Source organism: Pavona decussata, unplaced genomic scaffold (genome assembly GCF_977016875.1).
Source record: "Pavona decussata unplaced genomic scaffold, jaPavDecu1.1 SCAFFOLD_8, whole genome shotgun sequence".
Taxonomy (NCBI): domain Eukaryota; kingdom Metazoa; phylum Cnidaria; class Anthozoa; order Scleractinia; family Agariciidae; genus Pavona; species Pavona decussata.
Window position 1 is genome coordinate 2,984,703 of NW_028145431.1, and position 27,125 is coordinate 3,011,827.

Consider the following 27,125-nt stretch of genomic DNA (forward strand, 5'->3'; position numbering starts at 1 on the left):
ACAGCTCCGTCCTTCTTTTAGAATTAATATTCTCGTCACAATGTTTACCCCAATGCAAGTAGAGGTTTCTCTTTGCCGTTTTGTTTTTCTTTTGACCGCTTAAGCGGGAAAACATTTGGTGCAGAAGAAAATCGTTTCTTAGAGGAATCAGAAACTTTATGTTGTTTTTCGGCAGCCAAAAAAGGTTTCCGCCGCAAGAGGTATTTCGTGTGCTTGCAAACGGGAAACATCTAGATTTCAGATTTTTCTAGGACAAAACATGTCCGCATTTTGCCGTAACGTTTCCTCGTTGGTGGGGACCTTTAAGGCCAGGTAATACGGGCAACATTTTCTTGCAACTTGTCGCATTGCAAGTTGTGATTGTTTGTTGCCTGTATTACAACTTCCGCGCGCGACAAATTTTCATGTTCCAAAAAGTAGAAACAGCGTCTACTTTCTGCAACATGAACATTTGTTGCGTGCGGAGGTGGTAATACGCGCAACAAACAATTGCAATTTACAATGCAACATTGTTGCGCGAAAGGTAGCAAGAAAATGCTGTCCGTATAACTTGGGCTTTTTGTCGGTTTTCTTTCTGCTCAGCTAATTAGATGCCAAATTTGTCATCACGTGCAGAAAATGTCACGTGCGGCTACTTACTTTATGATCGGCTAATCCTTGAGAGGTCCGGAAGGCGTCAAAACTCACGAGCGATTTTTTTGCCTGAAAAGGTGACGAAATTTTCAAAAATTACGCGTCGTCAGCCACGCTTGAACAGGCGACGTCGAAAAGCCCACAAAGGTAAGCTTGTTTGAATTTCCCGCGACATTTTTTTCCGACTTCAACAGTCAACAGTCTCGTCACCTCACCGAGTTTGGCCGTTTTCACGGACAGTCTTCGAGCTAGCGACGCGATTGTTTTTTAAAATTTTGCGTCATTTTTGTAAGTCATCTGGCGTTTGACTGCCAAATGCCATGCGCTTTCGCAGAGTTTCAACTGTCCATAGTTTTTTGTTCTTGTTTGTTCCCCAGTACAATGTGTAAATCTAATTTATTTGGTATCTTTCTCAATATTTGCGCTTCTTTTCTTATCTGTAGCAAGCAAGTCTTTAAATAAACTATAAATGTTCTACAACGGAATTGAGTAAGTATTATTTTAACGCAAGAAAAGTCCAGTGCACCTCTCGAAATTTTAGTGGGTGGTGTGAAATATAAGTACTAAGACGAATCCACCATAAAACCGTCCTTTCACTATACCTAACGCAACCACAAGGGCAAAGCCAAGCCGAATACGTCCCGTAAAAAGTGCATTCGCGTTCCTCCTGACTACTTCTCGATTATTACAACTCGTTCTGTTTGAAACATGTGGGCCAACTATTCAGAAGCTGAATTCGTGGGGATGTTGTCCAAGTCCACAAGAAAAAAGGAAAATCCTCCGATGTACGCTCAGGCTAGCCGTCCAAAAACCCTTGAATTTGGTCAAAGCGGGAAAGAAATATTCCCAAAGGTATAACGCAGTTGCGAACCGTCGTTTTTTTCATAAAATCTTCCGGCTTTATGACGTTGCCGTTGTGTTTTCGCAAGGTCCCAATATTATGTCCTACAACAGCGTTTTCTTTTGCGGAATATCCTCGTTGTCTCCAAGAAAAGAGCACCAGAAAATCGTTGCCTTTCGAGAGATGCATGCGTTGGATTATGGCGGAATAAGGGAATTATACTAATCCCTGTGATTAGGTAAATGTCATAACTTGATAATAACTGCTTCTCCGCCTTTTCATCTCCCAAACATTGTTCGCACATCGACCTTGCATTTCGCAGAACACGGAGGTATAGGTCGCAATAGTAGCCTGGAACAGGCTAACGTCGCAAGAACTCCAACCGTGAAAAATTTCTTGCTCTTTTCTGAGACTGAGGAAGCGTTGTTTGTTTGGACGGGGACGGTTCGTTTTCGTACCACCTGTACCTAGATTTCCAAATGTTCCGTTTCCTCATTTTCGTTCCTTCTTTTCGAGCGCTGAAATTCACTTCATTGCCAGCACTCTCAAACGATTGATGGCTGCAGCAATTTCCAGAAGCCTGGGACGAGAGTAGGAGCCGAGTAGAATCCTGGGACTGAGTACATCGAGCCCTTTGGTATCAAAGTCTTGTTCAACCCTTGAACAAGTAAAACAGGAAAACAAGTGAATTTTTTGGTGAAGAGAAACGAAAGGGAATTGGAAGATGGAAGGCTGCTTGGAAAAAAACGAGTACTGGAAACCCGATCTGGTATTTTAAAATAACTGTCGGTGTTATGAACAGAGTTGAAACCGTAATCTGGCCACCGTAAAGAGATTGATGTGCTGACGCTTCGAGCGTTAGCCCTTCGTACGACCGAAACCGGATTCGGCTAATGCTCGAAACGTCAGCACTCGAATCTCTGTACGGTGGCTAAATCACCTCATCAACCCTGTTCATAAATCAAACATTCGTTTCAACTCCTCACCAATGCAGCACCGCGGTTCTTTAGAAACTATCTCACTTATCTATTTTATGAAAACGCTACTTACTTTCGAAGCACTTCCAGTAATGAGGTCTTGCCATCCATATAATTATTCCGTGCGTATAACATGGTGTCTGCTATGACCCTAGGGAAGAGCATGAGATTAAAAGGCTGTATATTTCTTTTCTTAAACTCATTAATAATTCATCAAGAGAAAACAAAGAAAATCACTACTGTGACCGTGGTTTGGATATGTGTTCCTAATTACGATAAAATTTTGCCAACTTTAGCTTTGAATTTCTCCAAGAATTATTGATCATTTGAGAAGCTATATCAAACACTCGAAACTGTGTTCCATCAGACATCCAAACACCTCAAAGTCGTTTAAAAAAATTCGGCTGCGCCTCGTTTTAAAAATCTACTCAGTATTGGGATATCTGATGAAACACGCTTTCTCGTGTTTCATATATTACACGAGTAATCATGCGCTGGTGAAATTGTTGGACCGTTTGGGGGATGGAAGGACGTCACCCCGACAAGAAACATTTCTCATAGTGGAGTTGCTCGTATTACACTGGCTTCACCTAAAAACGTTTACTTCACATCTGATATCCATGCCCCTCTTTCTTCCTAATCTCCTACCCTGACCGTAGGAGATCAGGGTACGAGATTACTTTCTCCCCTAAAAGATCGAAACGATCCCACAATTCTTAACCCGTACCAGACTCCTCGCAGTTTCTAGAGAGGGGGAATTAACGATTTACACTACAGCCCATATTTGACAGTTCTATCAAATCGCACGAAATTCAAGGCGAAAGTGATCTCAGACAATTACACGATTGCAAATTAATCATTATTTTGAATAAAAAGAATTATAATTGTTTGTCTTCGACAATCTTCGAATAACCTTCGAGAAATTTGCGAAAATATTTAAAAACCTGAATCTGATTATTGATTAGCTAGACTTAATAACTTTTCACTAATTTTAATGGTTTTCGATTGAAATCATTTACAAACACATGGCAAACAGTTTTTTCGTCAAAAGTTACCGGCAAACATGTTTGTTAGCGGGGAGACGAATTCAAATTCCTACCTGGTTTGACTGAATTCTCCGAGTTGTTCAATGTAGGAGAGATCAATGTCTTCACGTCCAAACTGAACCTGAAATCCAAACTGAGTCTTGCCCGTCACTTTCACCTGGGAAACAAAATTGGTTGCAAAACATCAGGCCAAAAGGATTACTTCAGGGGAATACAGTCTATAATCACATGGGCTGTGTGTGGACCAAGCGTCTTGCCTAACCATCTACTGTATTTCAAAACCAACACGCTAATTAACCAGAGCACCATTGTGTCCCTCGTAAACATTACCAAGCTAGTCGAAATTAAAGAATAAAATTAATTGACTTTCTGCCACCTTGAAATCTGAAATTTCCCTGAGTTCTTTTCCGTAACCAAGTAAACCCTTTCCTTGCCAGCTCTAGAGAGCGGTTTTCAGTTGAATGTCGAAAGTAATTTTGCGTTTGCCTTGGTTTTGCATTGTTACGCTCTGTGATTGGTTAACAAAACTCGCGCCACTTTCTCAACCAATGGGAATCCAAACCAAAACCAATCGTGTTTTGGCCGCACGCGTTTTCCCGCGCTTGGCGCCGGTTACATGTATTTGCTTCGAATTCTGATTGGCTCGTTGTGTTGCTTACATCTGTTGCGATTGGCCAGAGAATTACTTTGGTTTTGGTTTTACGACACTCAATTGGAAACAGCTATAAGTCGCAAAGTAAGCTTATATTAACCTTTTCTCTGTCACCCATTGACGCGTCAAAACTCTCAGCTATTGGTATCCGTGGAGTTGGCATCACAAATGGAAGTCGAGGCTGAGGATTGCTCTCCGCATGCTCCACAGCAATGGCCTAAAGGAAACGAAATCGAATTAAACAATGATGTTAATGATGATCCTCGTAATCTCTGATTCACAAAAACGAAATCCCGTAAAATCGCAAGAAAAGTTATGGAATTGGAGAAATAACCAACCTTCGCTTTATCCGTGACGTCACACGCTGAGTAACAGTCCAGCATGACCACGTGATCAGCAACCTTCAATGAAAGCAAGAATTAACTTTACGATACTATAACGGGGGCGACCTGCACCATTTGCAACGTCTTACATGGTTGGTCGAGAGGACAAAAGAACGAACAACAGAACAATGTTCCTAACCCTAAAAAACAATTCAGCTGTAGGTTATAAGGGTCCAGGGAAAACAGAGCTTTAGAAGAGTGCCAGTCTACTGTGATAACGGAGAGACGGAGGAAGGATGGAGGGAAGGGAGGGTATAGACATAATTAAGCACGGGGGAGGGGAGGGAGGGTATAGAGATAATTATGCAAGGGGGAGGGGAGGGGAGGAAGCGCAAAGGAACATCATAAAGCATCATGTGTCATGACCTTGCTGCGAGTAAGCCGCTGACTCACCTGGAAATAATCTCCTGAGCCACCGATCACAAGAATCGAAGAAACGCCAAAGTCTTCGTACAAACTGCGAACCTGTAAAATAAACGCATAAACGTTAAAGACTACGGGGTGTGAATTTCACATATCTCGTGCTTTGAGGGAATCAAGGAATTTCGTTCACACGTAGAAAGTTAATACAGCTACTTTGAGATAACAACCAGAAGAAAAATGCAGAACATAAATCTTTCAACCATTTTCCATGATCGGGGATACAGACAATGGCAGATTGCAACCGTGGGTTTAAGCGTAAAATCCCCTGATTAACGTTCGGGGCATCCGTCTACCGCAAACTAACCACTAGTCATTTACGTTTTAGTAAATAAAAGCAAAACGCTGCGCTCATAGTTACCTTGGATATAAATGGTGTAATTGGCTCCTTTTCTGTGGCGACCAGCTTCTGCATCCGGGAATCCCGAATCATAAAATTCGTAGCACTGGTATCCTGAAAGAGAACGTAATTGCATTTCACTCTCTTCAGTTCGGCTCCCAATTGTTCAAACGGCGGATAACTTTAGCCAGCGGATAAAATATATTGGTTGGAGTAATTGTTATCCGCTGGGTAGTGATTTATACACAGCGTAAAGTTATCCGCTTTTTGAACAAGTGGGACCAGATGGACTTTTCGTGCGTTTTAATGTTAGGTTAATGTTTATGGACCAATATTTTGCGAGATCACATCGCAAGAAATGCGGTAATAGGCTGGAATTGAAGCCCGTACACTTGAGATACATGTCTAGAACAAAAATAATCTATAATAATAATAATCTTTAAACAGGTTGCGTTCTCACAAAAATGGTTTTCAGAACGGCCCTGTTTTCAGAATTGCACGCTAACGAGATGCATGAACTGTAAATAACAAAAAGATCTGTCTTAGATAGCAAATTACGTAAATTCAGGGTCAGGTGCATTTCTGGACAAAAGCGGTATACCTGTGGCAAACAGTAGCCTTTCTAGTGTGATTGTCCTTTAAAGAATGTTTTTGGTCAAAGTCGCCAACAACATTCTGTTTAAAGAGTATTCCTGTCACACGAGCCATTAAACAAGAGGGCGAATGACACCACATTCCAGGCAAAAAACTTGAGGTTCTGAAAAATGCCAAACCATAGGATACCATACTTGTCTAAGTGTATGATATCGTACCCAGATAATGGGAGAAGAGTGAGAAGATCTGGGTCCGAGATTATTGTCTGCACTTTCTTCATAAAACTTTCGTCCCCCAAGCCCGCATGCCTTTAAAGCCAGCGGTGGACACGACTCAGGGGAGGTCTTGCTTCCTTGGTGCTGTAGTCTCAAGGCTCTGGGGACGGGATTGCAAATTTAAACAAAATTTTGGCCGGAACAACGCAGGAATCGCACGTTTGTCCGCTGTGAAGCACTTACCTCGTCAATCAGCAGACACTTGCTCCCAGTCTCCAAGGCTTCTATTATATTGGCGGCTTGAGAAGTTGAACCACTAGCGTCCTGGGTACTAAATTTGCTTGTATCTCGGCCGAAGGGCAAGTTGTTTATAAATGGACGGATGTCAACCTTCTCTATGCTTCTACCTAGAATTCAACAGTAGCAAATGTTATGACAATAATCAAATGAACCGTAAATGAATGAAGAATGTAAGCAGCCAAAAACGTCCACAAAAATGCGGTACACATTAAAATAAATTGTGCACGAAACAGTTTTAAACTAACCATCTTCCGCTCGTATTGAGAAAGCTGTGGGATCAGTACAAACAAACTCGCGTCCATCGCCAGGGATGTGATTATACACTCCAACCTGAATAGCATTCAGTAGTGTGGACTTGCCATGAAAACCGCCTCCCACGATCAGGGTCACCCCCTTAGGGATTCCCATGCCTGTCACCCTAAAAAATGCACCAAATCACGGTTAACTAACATATAATTTCTCCTTACCATGTCGCTGCTTGATTAAACATTGAAGTCAGGAGAATATAGGAAATAATCACGAAAGATGAAATGCCTTGATTTTTAGACAAAATCTCCCAACCAGTAGCATAAGAAATATATGGAGGACAGCGAGGACATTAAGGCTTTCAGAATTTTCAGGATTTCAGAAGACTGGTTTTGAAAGCTATGGCTCGTGCGATGAAACACGCGTCGCGCGAAAGCTGGGGCGAAAGCAAACTTTCCACGTGACCAAAAAGCGATCAACGCTTCCTACGCGTACAAACCGGAAATGATGATGACAACCGATAAAGCGAATAATCAAGTCCAGTAATTAATAATCAGAGAGTGAACATCATGTGAAAAGAACATAGCCATTTGCTAAACTACAAGAACAGCCCGTGCCTGTACGTTATGGGTTTCTGAACGTGACTTCTGCCCAAGTGGTCGAAACGTAAGCTTATTCCTACCCGTAGGCGCGGATGCATGAAAAAAGAGTAACCGTTTTCTGATTTTGCGAGCTCCGAAGGCGCGAGGTTCTAGTGGGTCCGGGGGATGTTTCCCCGGGAAATTTTTAAATTTTAACTGTCCTGGGTTTTCAAGCCACTCTGACAGGCATTTTCCAAACGTAAACTTGTGAATTCTTTTGTATACAATAAATGTCTATTTATTATCAAAAATCTCTGCGTTTTCTGTAAAACGGTAGAAACCGGTCTCGATCCCCGCCTTCTACGACTAAGTTTTCGATGCACCCTAGCAACGATTTCTTACTTTCCAGCATGTGGCAGATCGAACTCGACTCTCAAGTTATCAGGACTTTTAAACAGCGTAACACTTGACTTGTCCATGGGTCGGTCATCTGCACCGCTTACACGAGGCAAAACAGCACCATCCCTCACAAATGCCACCAGGTTAGCGGCCGACAGCTGAGAGCGGAGATACTCCTGATCTTCAACGCACTCTATGTGCTTCTGTAATGCGGCTTGATCTTGGCTACTGTATGGTACTGCCTAAATAATAATAAAACAGAAACTTAAGAACATATTCTCCGTTAGTTCAGTGGTCGGAGCGTCTGAACGTTGTGAGAGAGGTTCTGGGGTCAACCCTGGGTAGATCAACGATCAATGACCAGGGCCCAGTTGTTCAAAGCCCGATTAAGCTAATCCTGGGTTAACGTGAACTTTGATTCGAGTATATTGACTAATCCATAAGGATTCGTCCAAAAGATTTTTGTCCCTTAGTTTTGCCTTTGACTTTTCTTTTCCATTAGCTAAAAATGAGCCTTTAAGGACGGTGCCTACTATTGTTACTGCGCATACGTTCTGCGCATCGCGAGATACTCGGGTTTCCTATGGGTGGTGCCTACTAATACAGAAATATTTTTGCGCGGTTTAAAACTATACGGATAAAGCAGAACTTACCAAACGCTTTTGGTATCTCAAAAGAAAATTGGGGGTAACCATGCATTTTTCAGAGATAATTAAGCTTCAATTTAGGAAAAAATCCCATACATTGCTTTATATTTTGGCGTTTTTTAGAGATATTATTGCTTAATTATCTCTGAAAAATGCGTGGTTACCCCCGATTTTCTTTTTGGATTCCAATAGCCCTTGCTAAGATCTGCTTTTCTCGCATAGTCATAAACCGAACAAAAATACTTCGGTATTAGTAGGCACCGTCCTTAAAGTCATTTTTAATGAACGAGAAGTAGAGAAGAGTGGTACACTCTTTTCTCAGAGGGGGTAGCGGGGGGATGGAAGACAGTCAAGGACCTACAGTAATTCGCGCAAGCTGTTGTATTGTTCCTGTCAAGTTGGAAAAAGCTAAATAAATAAATAACTTAGTATATAGCCTGCGAGAGCAAACGCCTTTTGGAGCTTTTTTTGCCCCCTCCGCGGTGGAGAAGACGAAGAGGGCGTCTACTCTCCCAGCTACTTAGTATAGAGCATTCGTCTTTGTTTGAGCCGACGTAGGCGAATCTCTGCGCCTCTTAAGCCGAGCCCAAATCCGCCTGATAGTACGTCTCTCGTTTCGGTATGATTTTCATCGCTTTGCGTACTTGCGAGCCAAGTAGTGAGAACATGGGTCCCTTTGATAACCATAATCATACTGAAATAAATGTGATGGTATATTTCCAGCCTGGTAAATGAACGAGAATGATGTATTATTCCAGAAAGTGACACAGGCATACTCGGAAAAAAGAAATCCGGGTGCTCCTATCAGGAGTCGAACCTAATGATTGTACGTTATTCTTACTATTAAATTTTCGTGTGTACTTTGAACACCAAAGTTAATGGACCTGTATTTTTAGGGGAAATTATTTCTGCCATTTCAGAGCAAACAAGGGCTCGAAGATTTAAAAGTTTGCGAAAAACATAGCCGTCATTTTCGCGTTTGTTTCTAGTTCGTGAAAGTCGCGAAAGTTAAGGTTCACAGAAATTAAAATTAGAGTAAGACATGACCACACTGTGTGTCTCCTTACGTTGTCATTTAACCCAAATTACGCGCACATTGCCTTGCGGTGAGTTGCGTTCACTTTCAATCTGTAACCTTTCAGGGCTGACTCTCCCTTACCTGCTCAATAACTTGTGGAAGATTTTCCGTGAGGATTTTTTTGCAGATGTGTCCTTCAATTGAACGTCCTCGTGCGGGAAGAGAAACGGTGAATCTCAGCTGTGGAGAGCAATGTGTAAGGCGAACAAATACATATTAACAAAAACTGTGAACTATGGGCAACAGAAATTGAATTATTATTTAATGTTAATTTTTCAATTCAATGTTATTTCGAAGTGAGCCTTCTCGATGGGTTTTTTTTTTCTCTTAGGGCAAACTTCGACGATAAAATATGTTTAAATAAAAAAAAAAAAAAGAAATTGAACTGGCAGTTTTTCTGAAACTTTGACCTCTCCTTGTGTAAAATTTACAGTGCGACGCGCCTTACCGTGGCCACCCAACAAACTTTTTTTTACAAGTTAGCCAATCAGGATATCTTCCTCCTTGTTCATAAAATACAAAACGACATGTTTTCAATAATTTGTTGTTGCATCACTTGCCTGTTGGACTTTGCAAGGAGGCGTGACCGTTAATCAAATTTGCGTATCCTGATTTGCTAACTTGTAAAATGCGTCGCACTGTAGAATTGTTTCGTTTACAACGGGAGTTTCCGAGGTTAAAAATGTCTGAATTCAACAGCGTTTCAAGCCGTTTCACTGCCCTTCAACAGGTTTCTTCAATATGGCAGTAAGCCAAAACCGTATTGGCTGGAAATTTAACTGACACTTACAAAACAAAGTATTGACTAAAGAAACGTAACAAATTCGTAATATAATACCTCAACACCAGTAGGCCTCACAAGACACGAAGTTCTTTCAAGAACGTGTTGACATGGCCTGCAATAAACGAACAAAGTCATACAAGTAATTTACAAATCGTTTCAGGAGAAGTGCAACCACTACATGCGCAGTATTGAATGCCACACTTCGGGCAAATGGGGCAGTAGGAAGCTTAAGCAACGACGACGGCAACGGCAACAACAACGCCGCAAAACAATAGGTTTAATGAGCAAAAACAATCGCTCTGCACGTGCGTTTTACATTTTGGTACATTTCTTTGCCGTCCTCTGCAAAACAACAACGTGAAATGACCACATTCAAGGTTTTGTGGAGAACGTGAACGAACTGCAGGGAGATTTTTTCATTTTCTTTCTCAACTTGAACGCCACTCCTACCAATTTGGTTCCTGGATAGTTCGCCATTTTTGTAAAAGTTGAGCGAGTTGAAATCATCGCGAAGTAGCACAAATGAAATAAAGATATTTTTTCAGGTGACGTTTTCGTTGACGTTGCCGTCGTCGTTGCTTAAGCTTCCTATTGGGTGTCAACGTCGGCTTTTCTTTCTTTTTTTTTTCTTTTTTTTTTTTTTGGTGTTTTGGTAAATTGAAGTGCTTCTTAAGAATGAGACATTTTTTAAGGGGAGCAAAATTGAAAACCAAGCACAACGTTCTCGTGAGGAGCATTTTCGTACCTCGTAGAGCGGGAAAGAGAGGCAAAGGACTACTTTTCTGATAAACCTTTCTATGGGGATACCTCTCTTTACTTAAAAAGTGATCCACTATTATGGAATTTATTCATAGACGAACACAGAGTAACAGGCAAATGATCCTGAGACACAATAGTTTCCTCTATAAAATAAATAAAATAAAAATAAATCACTTTATTTAAGTGTCAATGTATTTAGCACAGAGCACTACTGGAGACACTTTCCAGATCGAATTGGAATTTAGAAGTGTTGGTTTTTGAGGAGAGAAGAAAACCGGAATACCCAGAGAAAAACCTTTCGGAGCAAACACGAGAACCAACAACAAACTCAAATCGCATAATTATGACGCCGAGTCCAGGATTCAAACCCAGGCCACATTTGTGGGAGGTGAATGCTCTCACCACAGCACCATCCCTGCTCCCCCTTTATTCAACTGCACCATATTTTTATATGGAAGTATTGTTACAAACCTTTCAATGTTCATGCTTCCTCCTTTCTTGCCATGCCATCCTTCACCGCCGCCACTCAGCTGCCTGTCCAATCCTCCTTTCCGTACAAAGTCGGAAAACTTTCTTGTGAGGTAATCACCAGTTGCTATCTGCTGGATACGAGAGCTGAAAGCCAGAAAGAAAGTTTTACAGTCTGGTTTTAGTATAGTTTTTGATAAAAAAAATACCTCAAAATTCTAAATTTCTGACCCTATTGTTTAGCCTATACCAATCACTATATTTGAAGGGTTGTTATTTTTTGAGGTTGAATACTCATGGCTGGTAGAATTGTGTGCCTAAGTGCCATGCTGATCTCACAAATGTCCACTATACACCATCTGAGTCCAGTCCTCAATAAGTATGGTCGGATGGACTTAGCAGTAGTCTGTTCACAACTGCTCGACCGGAAGTCAGCAACAAGTATGACTATGTCTCATTCTACAATCCACTTATGACCATGTGATCCAGGCAACTCCAATGGACAACATTTCTACCCTCTGTAGTGACTTACATGGGTTTTTTCGAAGTCTCTCACAACTACACTTGATAAGCAAATCCAATGGACTCTCTTTCACTCTACTCATGACCATGCAATCTGATACGACCCCAATGTACAACAATTCTACCCTCCCTTGCGACTTACATGATCTTTTTCCTAAGTCTCTCATAAATAGACTTCAAGCAAGTCCAGTGGACTTTCTTCCACTCTACTCATAACCATGTAATCCACGTGAACCCAATGGCCAACATTTCTACCCTCCATTTGACTTAAATGGGTTTTGTCTTTAGTCTCTCATGACTAGAGAAGATATATTTTGCAAGCTTCGATATACATCCCTCCGGAATTTCTCATCCTTATTGTGTGGGGGATACAGCCCTTTTCTGGAACTGCCAGTAAAAAATCCTAATAAAACTTTTATATTCAATATTAAGATTTTTATAAGTTGTGACATGTTGGAATAAAACACCACTATCACTGATAAAAATATATGCCCACATGATAATACCGGCATTTTCAATCCTCACAGCAAAACTAAGGTCAAAATTGTCTGATATGTTAAAATCTGATTTTTCTTTGTAATTTGCTGAAGTATATATAACAAACCCCAAATATTATGCCCAATTGAGCAATTTAGTCCACTTGACATTGAGACACTTGGCTTCAACAAAAATGTTCCATCCACAATTCTGCCTTACCAAGCCATTTGTTAATTCTACCTGGTAGCAAAGTTTGGGTATTTTGCCACTTCTTGGTCCATTGTAACCCTAAACAATGATGGCGGAGCAAATGGGTCACTTTGGATTTTCTCTGTATGAAGTTTAAAACTGGGAAATGTCCAACATCCTAAAGAAATGGAACAGAAAATAATATTTCTATTAGAGAAGTTTTGTAGAAACATTTAAAAATAAAAACTAGTGAAATTAGTAGTGAACAACATACATACATACATACATATACTTTATTTATCCTCGAATTTGTAGAGTAGCTTTGAATAGCTAGCTAGCTTTGGTCATCCTCGTAACAGCATTGTCAAGTTCAAAATGTCAGTGTCAAATGCTTCAATTAAAGGAAGGCATTTGCTAGTTACTTAATAAAATACAATACTGTTATTTAAAAACCTCTTACCTAAAATATCATGGTAGGCCTTGTAATTTTTCCCTTCCAAGCCAGCAAGTAAATAAGCCAAGTCCTATAATTGATTTAAGGTATATATTTCAAATGTAAAGGAGCCATTTTGATCCTGTATATTGAAAACAATTTATAATAGCAACATGAACAATAACAATAATGATGATGATGATGATGATGATGATGATGATGATGATGATGATGATGATGATGATGATGATGATGATGATAATAACTTGTGGCAATTTATATTGCACATGTACATAAAATGATGATAATAACTTGTGGCAATTTATATTGCACATGTACATTTATGTGTTGGGGTAGCTTTTATTCTTACCAATACACAGACCTGTCTGTTATTCCAGAAAATATCCATAACCCACTCACAGATTGTTTTTTGGTTTGACCTTCCTCCCAATTTAGCTTTCAAAATTTCCCTGAAGACTTTTGCAATTGGGTTTTGATTTCAGTTCACCTACCCGACAGGAGGTTGAAGTTGGAGACGGGGGATCCCAATTTATGACTTAAATAGGCTTCTGAACTTCTGATCTCAGTTTAAAGGCAGATATTTTCCTAGACTATTGTTTCCGCTACTTACAATGCAGTGCGAATCAGAACAGTGAAGTGAATCAAAGCTGTTCAAGTCATGTTTGAAAACTTGAGTCAGTGCACCTCAGTTTCCCTCAGCCTGTTTCTGATACTGGTCTTTTCTCCATCCTTGATCACCCAGGGGCCTACTCCCAACCTATAGTGAATTATTGGCTGTAGACTCCCCAGAAAAATTCCATATATAAATGGCAAGATAGTAAGCTCAACACTGTGATTTCGTACCCTAGATTCTCGTGAACCACCTACAGGTCCTGATCCTCTGTCATATCCAGAGTCTGGTCTTCCATTCCTGTCGTGTTCTTGATAATTGTCTCTCCCTCCTCCTCTGGATCCTCTGCTGCAAGATTTACAGGAACATGTACCAGGATAAACTTACTACTGTCTTATATTTGAAATATTTGTATGCAATTACAGCAGGAGGTTCACTCAGCTCTCAGTTTATTTTTAAGTACTGACTTCTATTTTTAGGTAAGGTAAGGTAAAGTCACACTAGAGCCTAAGTGGCCCACATGGCTGGAGCCTAGCCCGGTTTCTGTAGCATAAAGCAACTAGGAATATTGCTACTCCCCCCAGGATAGGATGCTAGTCCATCACAGGGCTACTCCCAGCAGTATGTTGCCGGTACCCATTTATACACCTGGGTGAATAGAGACAATGTGGAGCAAAGTTTCTTGTCTAAGGAAACAACACAGCAATGGAGAGACCAACTCAGCCTTGAAACAATGACCCTCAGATCCTCCGACTGTCCAATCACTAGTGCGACGCGCTAACCACTACACCTCCGCGTCCCAACTTCTATTTTTAGTGACTTACTTACTTATCCTCTTTGGGCCCACGTGGACTCTTAAGGCCGGAAAGTCTATTTTTAGTGACTTAAACTTAATTCCTCTGATATTTAATCTTTGTTATGTTAGAGAAGAGTACTTACAGTCACCTACACTAGCGAGATTTACATCGATTTACCTTTTAGGCAGTTCAACCATCAACATGGACACCCCTATAAACTAAGATGGTTCTTTTGATGTGACTGGTAGCAATTTGCTTGTTAAGGTTTGATCAATTATTCATTTTGCACTTCAAGCATCATGTGATTTGTATAAGTTTAGTTTCTGGCTGAGAACGATCAATGATAGGAACAACTTGCCTGCTGAGATATTACATCGGATTCAGTAAGTCATTTCAAATCAGCTTTGAACTCCATGCAGAACATGACGTCATAGTTTTCATTTTTATTTTATTTTATTTTATACCACTTGCGAACAGTCCTGACAAGAATTGTGCAAGTTATTGATGTAGATGCAAGACTTATATGTCTCTAAGTACATCAATCCAAGTGCATACCACTGCACAGTCATCCCAGCCAAAAGGGTTGTTGAATTGAATCAATTTGCTGGGAATTTTTGAGAATGCAAGAAATGTATCCTTGATTCAAGTCAAATGCAAAAGTACGCTATATCCTTACTTGGACTGAAAGAGTTAAGAGTAAACAATGGGATCCCACTGGCTACAATCAGCTGGAACAGCTGAAAGATTTGTTTAGTAAGCTTATTCTGTGTATTCACCGGCAACCCACTGGCTTCGATTTCTGAGAGCGATATCCATTATCCTGACACAAAGCAGTGAATATACTGGCAAAATGTTTGATTCTTTCTCCATTCTATTTTTAACCTTCTCCGCCTTCATTTTAAAAGACATATGGAAGTCCCGGAACTGAAAACTACTTAAGACTTAAGTTATATCAAAGCTATCATACACGGCCTTCACCGACCACGTGCAGGCTTCCAGATATAAGCTACCAAAAACTAAAAAAATCCTGGATAACTTTCTTCCTAGTCAGTTGACTTGTTAACTTATATGTTATAGTTACTCCTGTAAACCTTTTCTAATAAATTGAAGTAGTTTACCCTCTTCCTCCATAGCGATTCTTGTAGTAAAACCCTCGATTCGCCATATTCCGGCGGATGATACGCAACATATTTGGTACACCACGTATCTGTTCTGTAATATCTAAGACCGCTCACCAACTGTGGGCTCAAGAAATCATCCAAATTGCGAGAAATTTTGTTCCTTTTCTACTTAACTTTACGACCATGAATCAAGCCTATATATTTCGTGGTACACTTTCTAATTTCTGTTGAGGTTAAGGAAATTGTTAGCAAGAAACTAAAAAGTAGGTTTTTTTGTTCTTGGTATGTGCGGGTTGTGCGGGAAGGGGCTATGGTCGCTCTCGCTGCAGACTAATTTAATTTTTCACGAAGGTGAGGCGGTCGCTTACTTTGGGTGGATGGTCGCTTTACGAACGGCACTGAGTCGTTGTTCATACATCAAGACTAGCTGGTTCCAGGGCTAGTTTAGGTACTGGAACTGGAAAAAAATAACGAAAATTAATTAAAACGTTTCGAAAGTGAGTGAGAAACGGGAAAAGTGGGTTTCATTTTCGCTCTTTCTTCCTTTTTTTCAATCTTAAAATCTGGTTACTCTGAAAATTTTCACACCACATTACGAAACCTACGTACCAAAGTTTACAACCGAAAGTTGTGCAATTATTCTCAGTTCGCGCAGAGTCAGATATTTAACATTATTCACCGAAGTGGAGGTGAATAGTGATGGATATTTATCGAGCCGCAAAGCGGCGATCACATTCACCGACACTAAGGTAAATAATTGTTTTAGTGTATACCACACAAGCTGAATTTCTGACAATATACCGACAAATGGTAACCGTGGCAAAACGGGAAGCCATCTTGTTTCTCTTCGGCTACTCGGAGGTGAATAGTACTTGGCTAATCACAACCGAGCTAGCCAATCAGCGCGCGCGAAAAGTACCATTCACTTGTGTGGTATATACTAATTTACGATATTTTATCTGCGACTTAACAATTCAGCTTAAGAGGATCAAATTGTACTAGCGTCCACAAATACCGGTATCTCTTTTAAAGGCCTGAAAATGGCCATGAAAAACAGAAACGACTTTTGAAATATTCTTATTAAATATTCTCGTTGGGCGCGTTCCGATTCCTTTTCCCCTCCCATTTTAACTGGTAGCTGCCAAAAGTGAAATTATTACTCAAACTATAACCATCCAGAGGTTATATTCACGTTTGGTTTTGACAAGCATATCAGGTAAGAATTTTTTGCTCATTTTTCCCAAACGTTGAATATTTCAGAAATTTTGATATCTCAAACAGTTCCAACTGCATAGGCATACAAAATTCAAAAGTACAAATTTTCAGGTATGTGCTTGATTGTTGATTTCTTGTGATTAATCTTTTCTTTGTTTAAATCACTGTTAATGACTTCCGATTGAGATTCAGTTACCAATAATTTACGACAAGCAACTTGGTTAATCAACAGCCTCAATTTTGCTGTCGCATAAAATGCATGGAAAACAAAACACGACTATTAAGAAAGTATGGCTGATGAGGCCCCGAATACACGGCGAATTTCAGTCCGGACTGACATTTCAGCTCGGTTTGGGGGACTGAGATTTCGTTGGGATTGCATGGTGAACTTCAGCTCAGAATTACGAGGGATGAAATACAGTCAAGATGAAACGTTTTCATTGAAATCGTAATAATTTCGCTGAAATTTCAGTGATTGTATTTACTATGAGATTTTTCTTGCCGTTTGGCCGGACTGGCCGGTTAGCTAAAACCGAGCTGAGTCGATCTTCATGTAATTGTAAACTCTTTTTTATGAGGACTTGTTAACGAGGTAGGGCTGAAATTCGCTAAGTAATCGGGTCGTAAGGTGGGCCAAGAGTGACATTCCTTCGTCACAAGACGAAATGATTTGCTATCATTTAAGTTATTTCAGGGATATGACTGTTCTTCCTTTATATTAATCTCAGTGACAATTTATAACTCGCGGATTAGATAGAATTACAGCGTAACAAGCGATAGTCACTTATAACTGGGGTCATCGCAGATTATAATACCTTACTTCTCCTTGCCAGTTGGACTTGTAATTAAACAAAAAATAACAATCTCGCTTGTTTCTGGTATGACGAAAATCCGTGTGTGTTACCCTGACTATCAGAGGTAATACTTTTGTCTTCAGTTCAGTTTTTGACAAGCGCGACAAAGCCGCGCCAAGCGCCAATGCGTTTGATTACCACACTTGTTTTTGTTGTTGTTGTTCTTTTTTTAACCCTGATAGTTGTAAAAAAAAAACAGTGATCTAGAAAACAGTTATTCCCAAGCATTAGAAGGTTATTAGCTCTACATGAGTCGACTATAGACTAATAAAAGTTAAACCCGAGTTTTTCTGCTCAGTTGGCCAATTTCCCCTGCAACAGTCTCCTTCGAGCTCAGCAGAAGGCCACTTTCCGCTGGGTAAAAGCAAAGACTATTAACATAATACCACAACCCCCCTACCCCTTCCCAGGTAGGACTTGGTAGGACGTCACTGTTTACATTGATAATATCCCATTGTTTGTCTGTTACCCATTAGCCCTCAAGGCAGGCGCTCTGTGGGCTCGTCACGCATTCCTCTCCCAAGAAGAATGGGGGAGGAATGCGTGACGAGTCCAAAGAGCCTCTAACCTCTGCGTAGGAGGCTATTAACGCATAAGGTTGTTTGTATTTTTTCTCAAGCATGGGAGTGATTTTCGTCCTTCTGTATTACTTGACCGTCCTGCGTGTCTCATCATCTAACGCGCAACTGTACAAGTTCTGCGACGCAAGGCCGCTGGGCAAATATTGCCTGCCCGACAGCTCCGGTTGGAGGGAGTGTTTGATTGACTCTATGTATGAGCCCGCGGAAGAACTACACCCATGTCCTGCAGGTACCAAGTATGTATCATTCTTCAATATATCGGTCAGTTTAAGGTGATTCCCTCCGCGAAATGTAAAATGTTGTCGTGAAAATGTTCTCAAACTTTCACTGATTGCAGTTGTTTAGTAGTATGCATTATTCAAGATCCAATAAAAAACGAATAATTCAACTTGGTCGCGAAAGAGCTACGGTTCACTCAACTTACCCCATAATTTCTTCCAATCTTCGCTTTCATCAGGAGCCACAATCAGGGATTATGGCTCCTGCTTTCATAGATGAGTCTGTCTGGTCAGTTCAGATGCTATGTCTGGTAGGAACTGGAATTACATAGATAGAAAAGAACTTCAAAACACGTTCGTTATACAATAGAATGTAAGAAGCATAACTGAGACGCAATTATAAGTTAAGTTCTTGGCAAGGAAGCATCATAAGAAGCAGTTATCGACCCAGAACGTTTCTTTTGTGCGTGCTCTCAGTATCACCATTTTGTGCCCGAGATCGACAGGTCTGACGTTAACTCGCCCAACATAAAGAGGCTAATAACTATACGTTAAAAGGCTAAGTCACGATGCTTTGTTAGGTGCCGAGTGAAAAAACTCTTTTAGTGTAACTGGAAGAGCTTAGCATCCGCAAGAAAAACGCGCTGTTTCCAATGCGCGAGCGCTAACTTACGCAGAAAATTATGCGCAATACAATACGAAAATGCGACGCAATGGAATAGAATAGCTCCCATCGTTTAAAACAGGTCAAGACAATAGAAACAGCTCTTTGGGACTTAGTAAAGGGTCACCGTGTGCGCTTAATAGATGTGACCGTTTAATAGAAGTCAGAATTACAGTAATTAAGGGAAGCAATTTTCGGGACTTTGGTAACCGCCGAACCGCATTCTTAGTCTTCGTGATGTCGTTTCAGGTGCACGTGTAGTGGTAATCTCGAACAAGGGAGTTGCGTCACACACAAAAAAAACCCTTGCGTTCGTAGCAACGGTGGCGAGCGTAAGCGCCCAGAATTTCCACAGTCCTACTTTGGCGTTATTTTTGTGACGGACGCGTTCTGCGACAAAGATGGCTGCGAGGGTCGCATCGTAGTGAGCGAGAAATACCGCGACGACAAGAAGGGAGGTAGATCACGTGAAGACCTCGTGATGGGATTGACGCAGCACATGACGGTGATAATCATACCACAGGAGTCACAGTGGTCTCAGGTAAAACGCATGTAGGACTAAACAAACAGGAAAATTCTGAATATAATTGCCCTAGGAGGTGCAACTCTGTAATGGACTATACAGGGAGGGTCGGCCCGAAAGAGTTTCATTTTTCAGACTGAAGGTATACAAAAGCGAAGGGATTTCACGAGCCAAAATGTACAAAAAGGGCAGGAAAAACTGTCATTTATGCATTTACAAATTAACAGGGCCTTTCAAAATATCTCGAACAGTCTAACCGAAAAAAGACGCACCTCTTCTAGTTTAGGTATGTAAAAGGGGTGATTCATTTATGGAAGGCATATGAAATGGTGACCTTTTCTTTTCTGCCAGAAATGGTATATAAAAGTGTAAGGGTTTGGACCTCGGAGCGGAGCCTACCTGTATAAAACGTTCTTGAACACCCCCTTCCCACCCCCACCCTCCGGAATAATTTCCCGACCGAAAATAACCCACCCAGGAATAAGCCTCATCTCAATTCTTTGACTCAAACATCCTACACTGAATCACTTCATGAACTGTTAAATTTTAAGTTAGGCTGTTCTCTGAGACTGTCAAGCCCACTTTTTGAGCCGGCCATGAGCGGTGAGATCTTAACATCTCACCTGCCCCGCTTCTTCGTTCTCGAGACAAATTTCTAATACCGTAAATACTAATCCAAGTTTATCTTTCAGCTTAACTAGCACTCGCCTACCTGTCGTTAGAACAATTGACAACTATTTATTGATATGGGATTACTCTCCTCAGTACGCAATTGACATGAAAGAAGGTACGCCTGCCTGTAACAAGACCGTGCTTTCTAACTTCCGAGGGCTCACGAAGGTTCCCGAGAACTTCCGATACAATGGTACGGTGGAGATACTCGGCGTGCAATGTGACGACTGGGTGTACGAAGCCAGTAGTCAAAGTAATTTCAGCGCCCTAAAGGATAAAACCAAAGACATCGGTGTCAGTCAAACAGTGCGAGACAAAATCCTCACTCGTATCACAGACGATTTAGCCCTAGGCCCAGCGAATATGGGTAGAGGAAAAATAATTGAAGTTCACCACATCTATGTGGCAAACATTAACGGCACAAATGTCCCACTTAAAGTGGAATTCGCCATTGCAATTCCTGATCAGAACATTTTTACCCATTACAAAGAGTTCATGGTCGCCTATTATCCGAATAAGTCGATCAGCATCAGCAGCGAGTCCCGGATATTTGATCTCCCGGATGTCTGCACCAATCAAGGGCAGGGGGAGGGTGGAGCTATCGAAGACGTACCGCTGGACATTCAGACCGTCAAGAGACAGAGGCAGAATCCTCGAAAGGGAGCAAAGAGTGACGGGAATGGAAACAAGCGATTTTTTACGCCCTCGCTGAAAAGCGAAATTAAAATACAGCAATCATCGGACCTGTTGGAGCATTATCGAGTGGCTGATCACAAGATTGGAGCCTTTCAAGCCGACTAATGACTATTTAGTAAATAAACTCCTTCAAGCGGCTGGTATGTCAAAGGATGACTCCCGAGGATGAAAGATTGTCAGAAAAAAAGAAGGGTCGTGAGTTCAAATCTCATCTGGAGCGCGGATTTTTTTTTCCGAGTTTTCACTTGATGCAAAAAACTAATAATGTTTCAGTCGAGAGCATTATTATCCGATATTATATGTAACAAGCCAGAAAGAAGTTTCTTTATTTTATAACCCTCTGAACAATTGATTTCTGAAAGGTTTGTCCTTTATTGTGAAAAAGACAAACCACCAGTAATGGCCACGGTCACGGCATGATCCGGCGGGAAAATAAATGCAAGCTGACAAGTTTACTCGATTTTATTATACAGTAATTAGACGGTATAGACCTAAAAATCCATTAGTTTTTCTTAGTTTTACTCTCGTCGAAAAGAAAAGCGTGGCTATCATCGGATGAAAACCGTCTGTCCAAGTTCTTACCACGTGACGTGTTACCACCAATGAGAATACGAGATAGTTAATTGGTGTGCGACAGATATAACAACACGATAATTCCCTTGGAGTCGGTTACAAGTTTGATATTTTAATATTTCAACAAACACAATTAATTAAACAATTATTGTTGATCTCAGTTCACAAATTCAGGTTGTCCCCTTACAGTTCTGTTTATAATTACTTGCACTTTAACAGTCAAACTAAAAGGCTAAGATTTTGCAAATCACCAACCGGATTTTTTAATTTCGATAGTTTTTACCTGGCCGGGCCCAAATGCTCCGAAAGCACGATTAAGCTAATAGCGTGAACTTCGATTCCACTTTAATTACTACTGTACTCAAGATTTTTGTTCTTTAGTTTTAAATGTGGCCATCCTTTACCCTTAGTTTAAAATTAGCTTTCAAAAACATATTCAAAGAGCGCGATGAAACCTCGGTTATAACTTTTAATCGTGGATTAGCGATATTCGGCTTTCGAACAAATGGGCGCGCCCTGAGCTAAGCGAAAGAGCCACCTAACAATACTAGCAAATGAGCAAATGAATATGAATATATGAGAACATATAATTGAACTGCAGGTGGAAGATTAAATAGAAGAGAGTCATTTACGCAGTCATTTACACAACTTTAAAGGCAGCTGCGAAAAGAAAGCTTGAAAAATTTAGGCTTGAACGGGATTCGAACCCATGACCTCTGCGAGACCGGCGCAGCGCTCCGCCAACTGGGAGCTGATCATATTGTGAGTTTGTAATATGAGGAGAACTCACAATAGGACCAGCTCCCGGTTGGCTCAATAGCTCAGTTGGTAGAGCACTGCGCCGGTATCGCAGAGGTCATGGGTTTAAATCCAGTTCAAGCCTAATTTTTTTCAGACTTTCTTTTCGCAACTGCTTTTAAGCAGTTAAAAGCAGTTAAAAGTTGCGTAAATAACTGCGAGGGTCTTTCTTCTATGTAATACCAGCTAAGCAGTGTCTCCATTGAGTTTGTGTTTTAAGTTTTGCAAAAGTCTGGAAGCTCCAACAGCTCCTCATCAGCCTCGCCCGCCAAAAAGGACGTGATGTTAAAAATCAGATGCATGGATGTTTTACCAACTGGGCCTGAATTAAACATGATCTCGTACTTGACAGGGTCCATGACAGAAACATACGGGTCTGTGTTGGCGCCGCTGGCGTCAATGGTCTTGTTGGCGATGTAGTAGGCAGTGAGGGATGTGGCTTGGCCCTGGTTATGGCCCCCCGTCCTCCAGATCCACTGATCGCACAAGCGGTAGCCCACCTTGACCGTTCCGTTAAAGCTGAAGTAAGGAGGAACTGACGTTTCGGGAAAAGCTTTGATTTGATCCGATTGGCAGATTTGCTTGTCCCAGCGTACATTGGTCTGTGAAAAGTTTAACATTTTAAAAATTTGACTTTCAAAGCTTTTACTTTAGTATACCTCTCGTGAGGAGAAGACCTCAACAAGGGAGGGGGTTAAAAATGACGAAGTACCTAATCTGCGATTTTTTTTTTACGTTCTGAGAGGACTTCGAATTTAAACTTTCACTTAATTTCAATAGCGCAATTTCGATATATTAAAATTCACCCTGAAACAATTACATCACTTTGAGGTCGAGGCTCTGAGGAACGACTTTATTCCCCAGAGCCTCGCAGTGATGTTTATCGTTTCAGGATGAATTTTAATTTATCGAAATTGCGCTTTTCTCTTCCTTCCTAACCGAAAAGTCGCCATGAATCTAGTTTAATGGCCTTAGCTCCCACGAGTCTCCTGTAGTTCAGTGGTAGAGCATCTGAACTAGTAATCGGAAGGTCCTAGTTTCGACTCTTGATAGGAGCGCTCGCATTTCCTTTTCCCTAGTATGCCTTCCTCACTCCCTGAATAACACACCATTCTCAATTTAGGTTGTGGTGGTAATTGTCTTCATGCATGAAAACGAGTCAATGTTAACCTTGAGACGCCAAAATCGCATGTCTCTCTGGCAAAACAACCAAATGAAAGTTACCTGAACAAAGCTGCTCCCGTTTCTGCCAGGAAGAACAAACGTGGTTTCCCAGTATTTATCATACGTATCATCTCTTTTCTTGAATTCAGTTAGGAACTGTATTTCTCTACCGGAGTAGTAGGAATCCACACATCCCGTGGGCGAACATTGCCGTTGTTTGGCGTTGTAATACAGTGTAAATTTATCGGGAGGGGACGGTGGGAGCCTGAAGGGTTGGCAAGGGTCATCGAGATAGCCTGGACACGAGGGTCCATAGAAACAAGCACACCTGTGAGGAAAAAAAAAATATAGGTCCGAAAAGCGTGTAAAATGCTTAACTGCAAAAGAATTGTCCGTGATAATAAGGAACTGAAGAGTAAACTGAATTAATGTTTGGCAGGGATTTCACCCTTTTTCTTACCCTGTAAGATCTATCTTCGATTCCCCACTTAATTTCGTCATCAAGTTCAGGCGATACATCTGACAGCCTTTGTCACGGCAGACGCTATCACTCAATTAAAGGAAAATAAGTACGCACTCTATCTTTATTCGTTTTAATCAGAAGTAAAACATTTTAACAGTATGGCCTATGAGGGTAGCTGATATCCAAGTATCTTTTGCACTCAAAAAAGCTGTCTTCTCCTTTAGTTGAATGAACGCCCCCGTCAGGACATTGCATGGCAGAACGTTATAGAAGGGGCGCGAAAGCAGCATGGCGAAGGGCATGCAATAATCACTGTCTAAGTTGGAGGGACGCCCAATAAAAGGACCACCAGTTACTTGTCATCACGTGCCCAGAGGAGTGATGAGTGTCCTCCGATGTTGCATTGCGATCGAAAGTAATATACCGTAATTTTCGTGACGTCATCAGTTCTGTTCGGACGCTCGTGTTAGCCTTTGATCGACAACTTTTTTTGATAAACGCTACCAGCGTCATTCGAGAAAATTGGATAGCTCGTATAGAGCATGCGCAGTACTGCCAAATATTCGGGCGAATAAAGTATCCGAAAACTTTTCCGTCCCAAGGAAAGCGTTATCAGAACATTTTCGGCTATGTGTATTTTTAGGTAAATGTGCAAAGTACTGCAGTTTTATAGCATTTTTATGACAATCAAGGCCCAACAGTGTGACTCCATTCGCTGGAATAAGAAATTTAAGAATTTTTCCACGATTACCGAATGTACAGGAGTTAGGTTTTGTGCATTCTTCACTAAGTTTGGTGCAGGTCGTTGTAGATGTTGTGTTAAAATGGAACTGCGTTCAGAATCATAAATTTAACATTTTTAGCACGTTGCATCCTGTACAGAGTGTTATGTCCGAAATGTTAACGAAAAGTTTCCGAAAGTTTTTTTATCCGAAGTTTATCGTCCGAAAATTATGAGTCGAACATTTTCGTAGTTAAAGCTTGTGGAAGAAAATGTACCCCCACCCCACCCTTCAAGGGATAACACGCACCGTGTGTTTGAAGGGCAATTGTGTATCGTGTCCACCATTTTACCAGTGTTTGGATCCACGTGGCAGTCATGCCAGCCTGATAAGTCCATCAGACAGTACCGTCCGGGGGGACCCTCATCACAAAAGTCATCTGGCCCGGTTGTCATGGTTAGTAACTTTCCAAACAAGCAGTTCGCTGTAGGCAACATGCAACAGAGAAGGGCAAAAGCCACGAGCGTATTCATCTTGAATTGAGTGGGACTTCCTGAAAAGTGAGAAAGAACTGAAGCCACTTAATGAAACTTGCATTGTGCTATTTACGAGAGTGATGTTGGACTGTTGGTGGTGCCGGTTCAATTTCAGACAAAATGGTCATTTGATGACCAATTAGGTCAAGGTTTGAATATAGGGAAAGTTAAGTTACCAACCAATAAAACCCCGAAAAGGGCTCGGCTTCGTTTGTTAAAAGAATAATGTGTAACTGTGTTAAGAACTGTCTCGCCATTTTCCACTTTTTGCTCCTTTTTTTATGAAAAAGCCTTTGCAGTGGAGCGAGAAACAAGTATATGTCTCCTCTTTCCCCCAAAAGTGACAGCAGGGAACGTTGAATCCACAGGCGGATTAGTGGTGACACTCCAAGAATGCCACGCGATTATCGCTCGCGAATTCCGCGAATTTGGATGCGGAACTGCTTCATTTCCCCGGGGTGGGGGGGGGGGGGGGTACTCCCATATATATGCTACATAGGTATGTGTCGCTCTGAAAGGTATGTTTTGAAGCAGTTTAGTCTGTGGTAGAGTATAGAAATCAGAGAGTTTTGGTCTAGAATAGGATTTCATTGAAAAAAAAAAAAAGTCTGAAACAGGTTCCCGGGCATAAAAAGTAAGCCTAGGAAGTGAAAGAGTCTCACATGAACTTAGATTATCGCCGTATCTTAGTTGACAGCTGGTTTTCCCTTGGCAACACAGCTTGGTTGTTTATTATCAGGACTTGAAAATGGCCGTGGCAAAATGAAGCTAAATGTGGCCTGGTATAGGGTTAGGGCTTCTGAGTCCCAGCAGTACAACCCCACCGAAATATCCACTTAGTATCCCCCTCGCCCTCAGCTCCCCCCGGATACAAACATGATTTTAATGAACTATACTATGAACTGTTGAACTATGAACTGGTTAGAAGTAATCCAACCAGTTTGATTTCACGAGATATGAAGCTAGTAAAAGACGTTGATGGTATAACTTAGGTTGTACGTTATTGGTCCTGTGTCGGGCGCGCGAGGAAGGTAATGGAATACAGGGGGAAATACGCCAACATAGCTCAGAAAGCAAGCCCTTTCCTTTTAAGATAACCGATTTTAATCAATCACTTTGACGATACTGTCAGACTATAATTTGATTCTAAACTGTTTGCCTAAGGGAAAACAGAATTCAGTGGCAAAAACCTTTCGGTTTGAAACCGTATAAAGGCACGCTCACGAGTTTTCACAAAGCCTGCGTATTAAAATATTGATCCCTGATTACTGAATGTTACACATACTTTATTGACAATGGATCACAGGACTCGTACGCTTTTAAATGTACTGTTTAGCACTCATGTTTGCAACACGCTTAGCCCAAAAGGACCAACAGATCTAAGCTAATTACTGACAAGAAAAGATAGCTACTCACCTTCGAAAAAGCCTTGAGAATGCGATGAACTTTGCCAATTATCTGACAAGCCTTCGAGTACACGTCTCCTCTTTCCGCGCGGAATAAACAAACAGGAGACGTACGTCTGCACGCAAGCCTACTTCAACTTTCTTGACACTATAACCTTAGCCTTATGCAGGAGCTCCTGCCTTTATGAAATATCTTAAGTCACGCAAATAAAAGTAACTGCAATGAACGTCACGCAATATTGGCCCACAAATCCCTTTCTTTCATAGAGGCTCTATTTCAAGAAGTATTGGATGGAAGGAACTACATGGAGAGGAGCCTAAATATGGTATTCCATAACATTATCCATAGATCGTAATTAAGAAACTGGGTCTTGGATGTTTCAGTTTACAGAAACAGAACTCGGTACAAGTTAGGATTTTGACATTATTACAACAAATTAGTCACTCGATTATTCTTTTTAGACTCTTTATTGTTAAAATACCCTCTATCGTAATGGTACGTAATTC

General features: G+C 41.1%; 3 protein-coding genes across 5 annotated transcripts; 1 reads left to right on the forward strand and 2 right to left on the reverse strand.

The window, feature by feature from the left end:
- Nucleotides 1-1,010: 1,010 nt before the first annotated feature.
- LOC146488957 (uncharacterized) lies at nt 1,011-18,749 on the reverse strand. 3 transcript variants are annotated; one of them, XM_085115078.1, is made up of 17 exons: nt 15,531-15,604; nt 13,849-13,963; nt 13,012-13,075; nt 12,603-12,729; nt 11,367-11,510; nt 10,191-10,248; nt 9,434-9,532; nt 7,631-7,869; nt 6,647-6,819; nt 6,345-6,508; nt 5,314-5,406; nt 4,926-4,997; nt 4,488-4,550; nt 4,250-4,366; nt 3,551-3,654; nt 2,525-2,602; nt 1,011-2,132 (listed from the first exon to the last, which is right to left on the reverse strand). In XM_085115078.1, exons 1-17 carry the CDS (start codon nt 15,599-15,601, stop codon nt 2,000-2,002), a joined length of 1,914 nt encoding a protein of 637 aa, XP_084971204.1. In that variant the 5' UTR covers nt 15,602-15,604; the 3' UTR covers nt 1,011-1,999. The 3 variants fall into 3 exon arrangements, with proteins under 3 accessions (XP_084971204.1, XP_084971216.1, XP_084971212.1); XM_085115090.1 differs by lacking the exon at nt 15,531-15,604 and adding an exon at nt 18,608-18,749 and having other exon boundaries at nt 1,901-2,132; XM_085115086.1 differs by having other exon boundaries at nt 1,901-2,132; nt 13,849-13,960; nt 15,531-15,588.
- Nucleotides 16,701-21,886, forward strand: LOC146488958 (uncharacterized). Its single transcript, XM_085115110.1, has 4 exons — nt 16,701-16,859; nt 18,222-18,419; nt 19,315-19,606; nt 20,354-21,886. The coding sequence occupies exons 2-4, from the start codon at nt 18,223-18,225 to the stop codon at nt 21,059-21,061; spliced, it is 1,197 nt and encodes a 398-aa protein (XP_084971236.1). The 5' UTR covers nt 16,701-16,859; nt 18,222; the 3' UTR covers nt 21,062-21,886.
- On the reverse strand, nt 21,622-26,767 carry LOC146488959 (uncharacterized). The gene is made up of 4 exons (XM_085115121.1): nt 26,629-26,767; nt 24,986-25,229; nt 23,552-23,819; nt 21,622-22,929 (listed from the first exon to the last, which is right to left on the reverse strand). The coding sequence occupies exons 2-4, from the start codon at nt 25,207-25,209 to the stop codon at nt 22,543-22,545; spliced, it is 879 nt and encodes a 292-aa protein (XP_084971247.1). The 5' UTR covers nt 25,210-25,229; nt 26,629-26,767; the 3' UTR covers nt 21,622-22,542.
- Between the last annotated feature and the right edge of the window lie 358 nt (nt 26,768-27,125).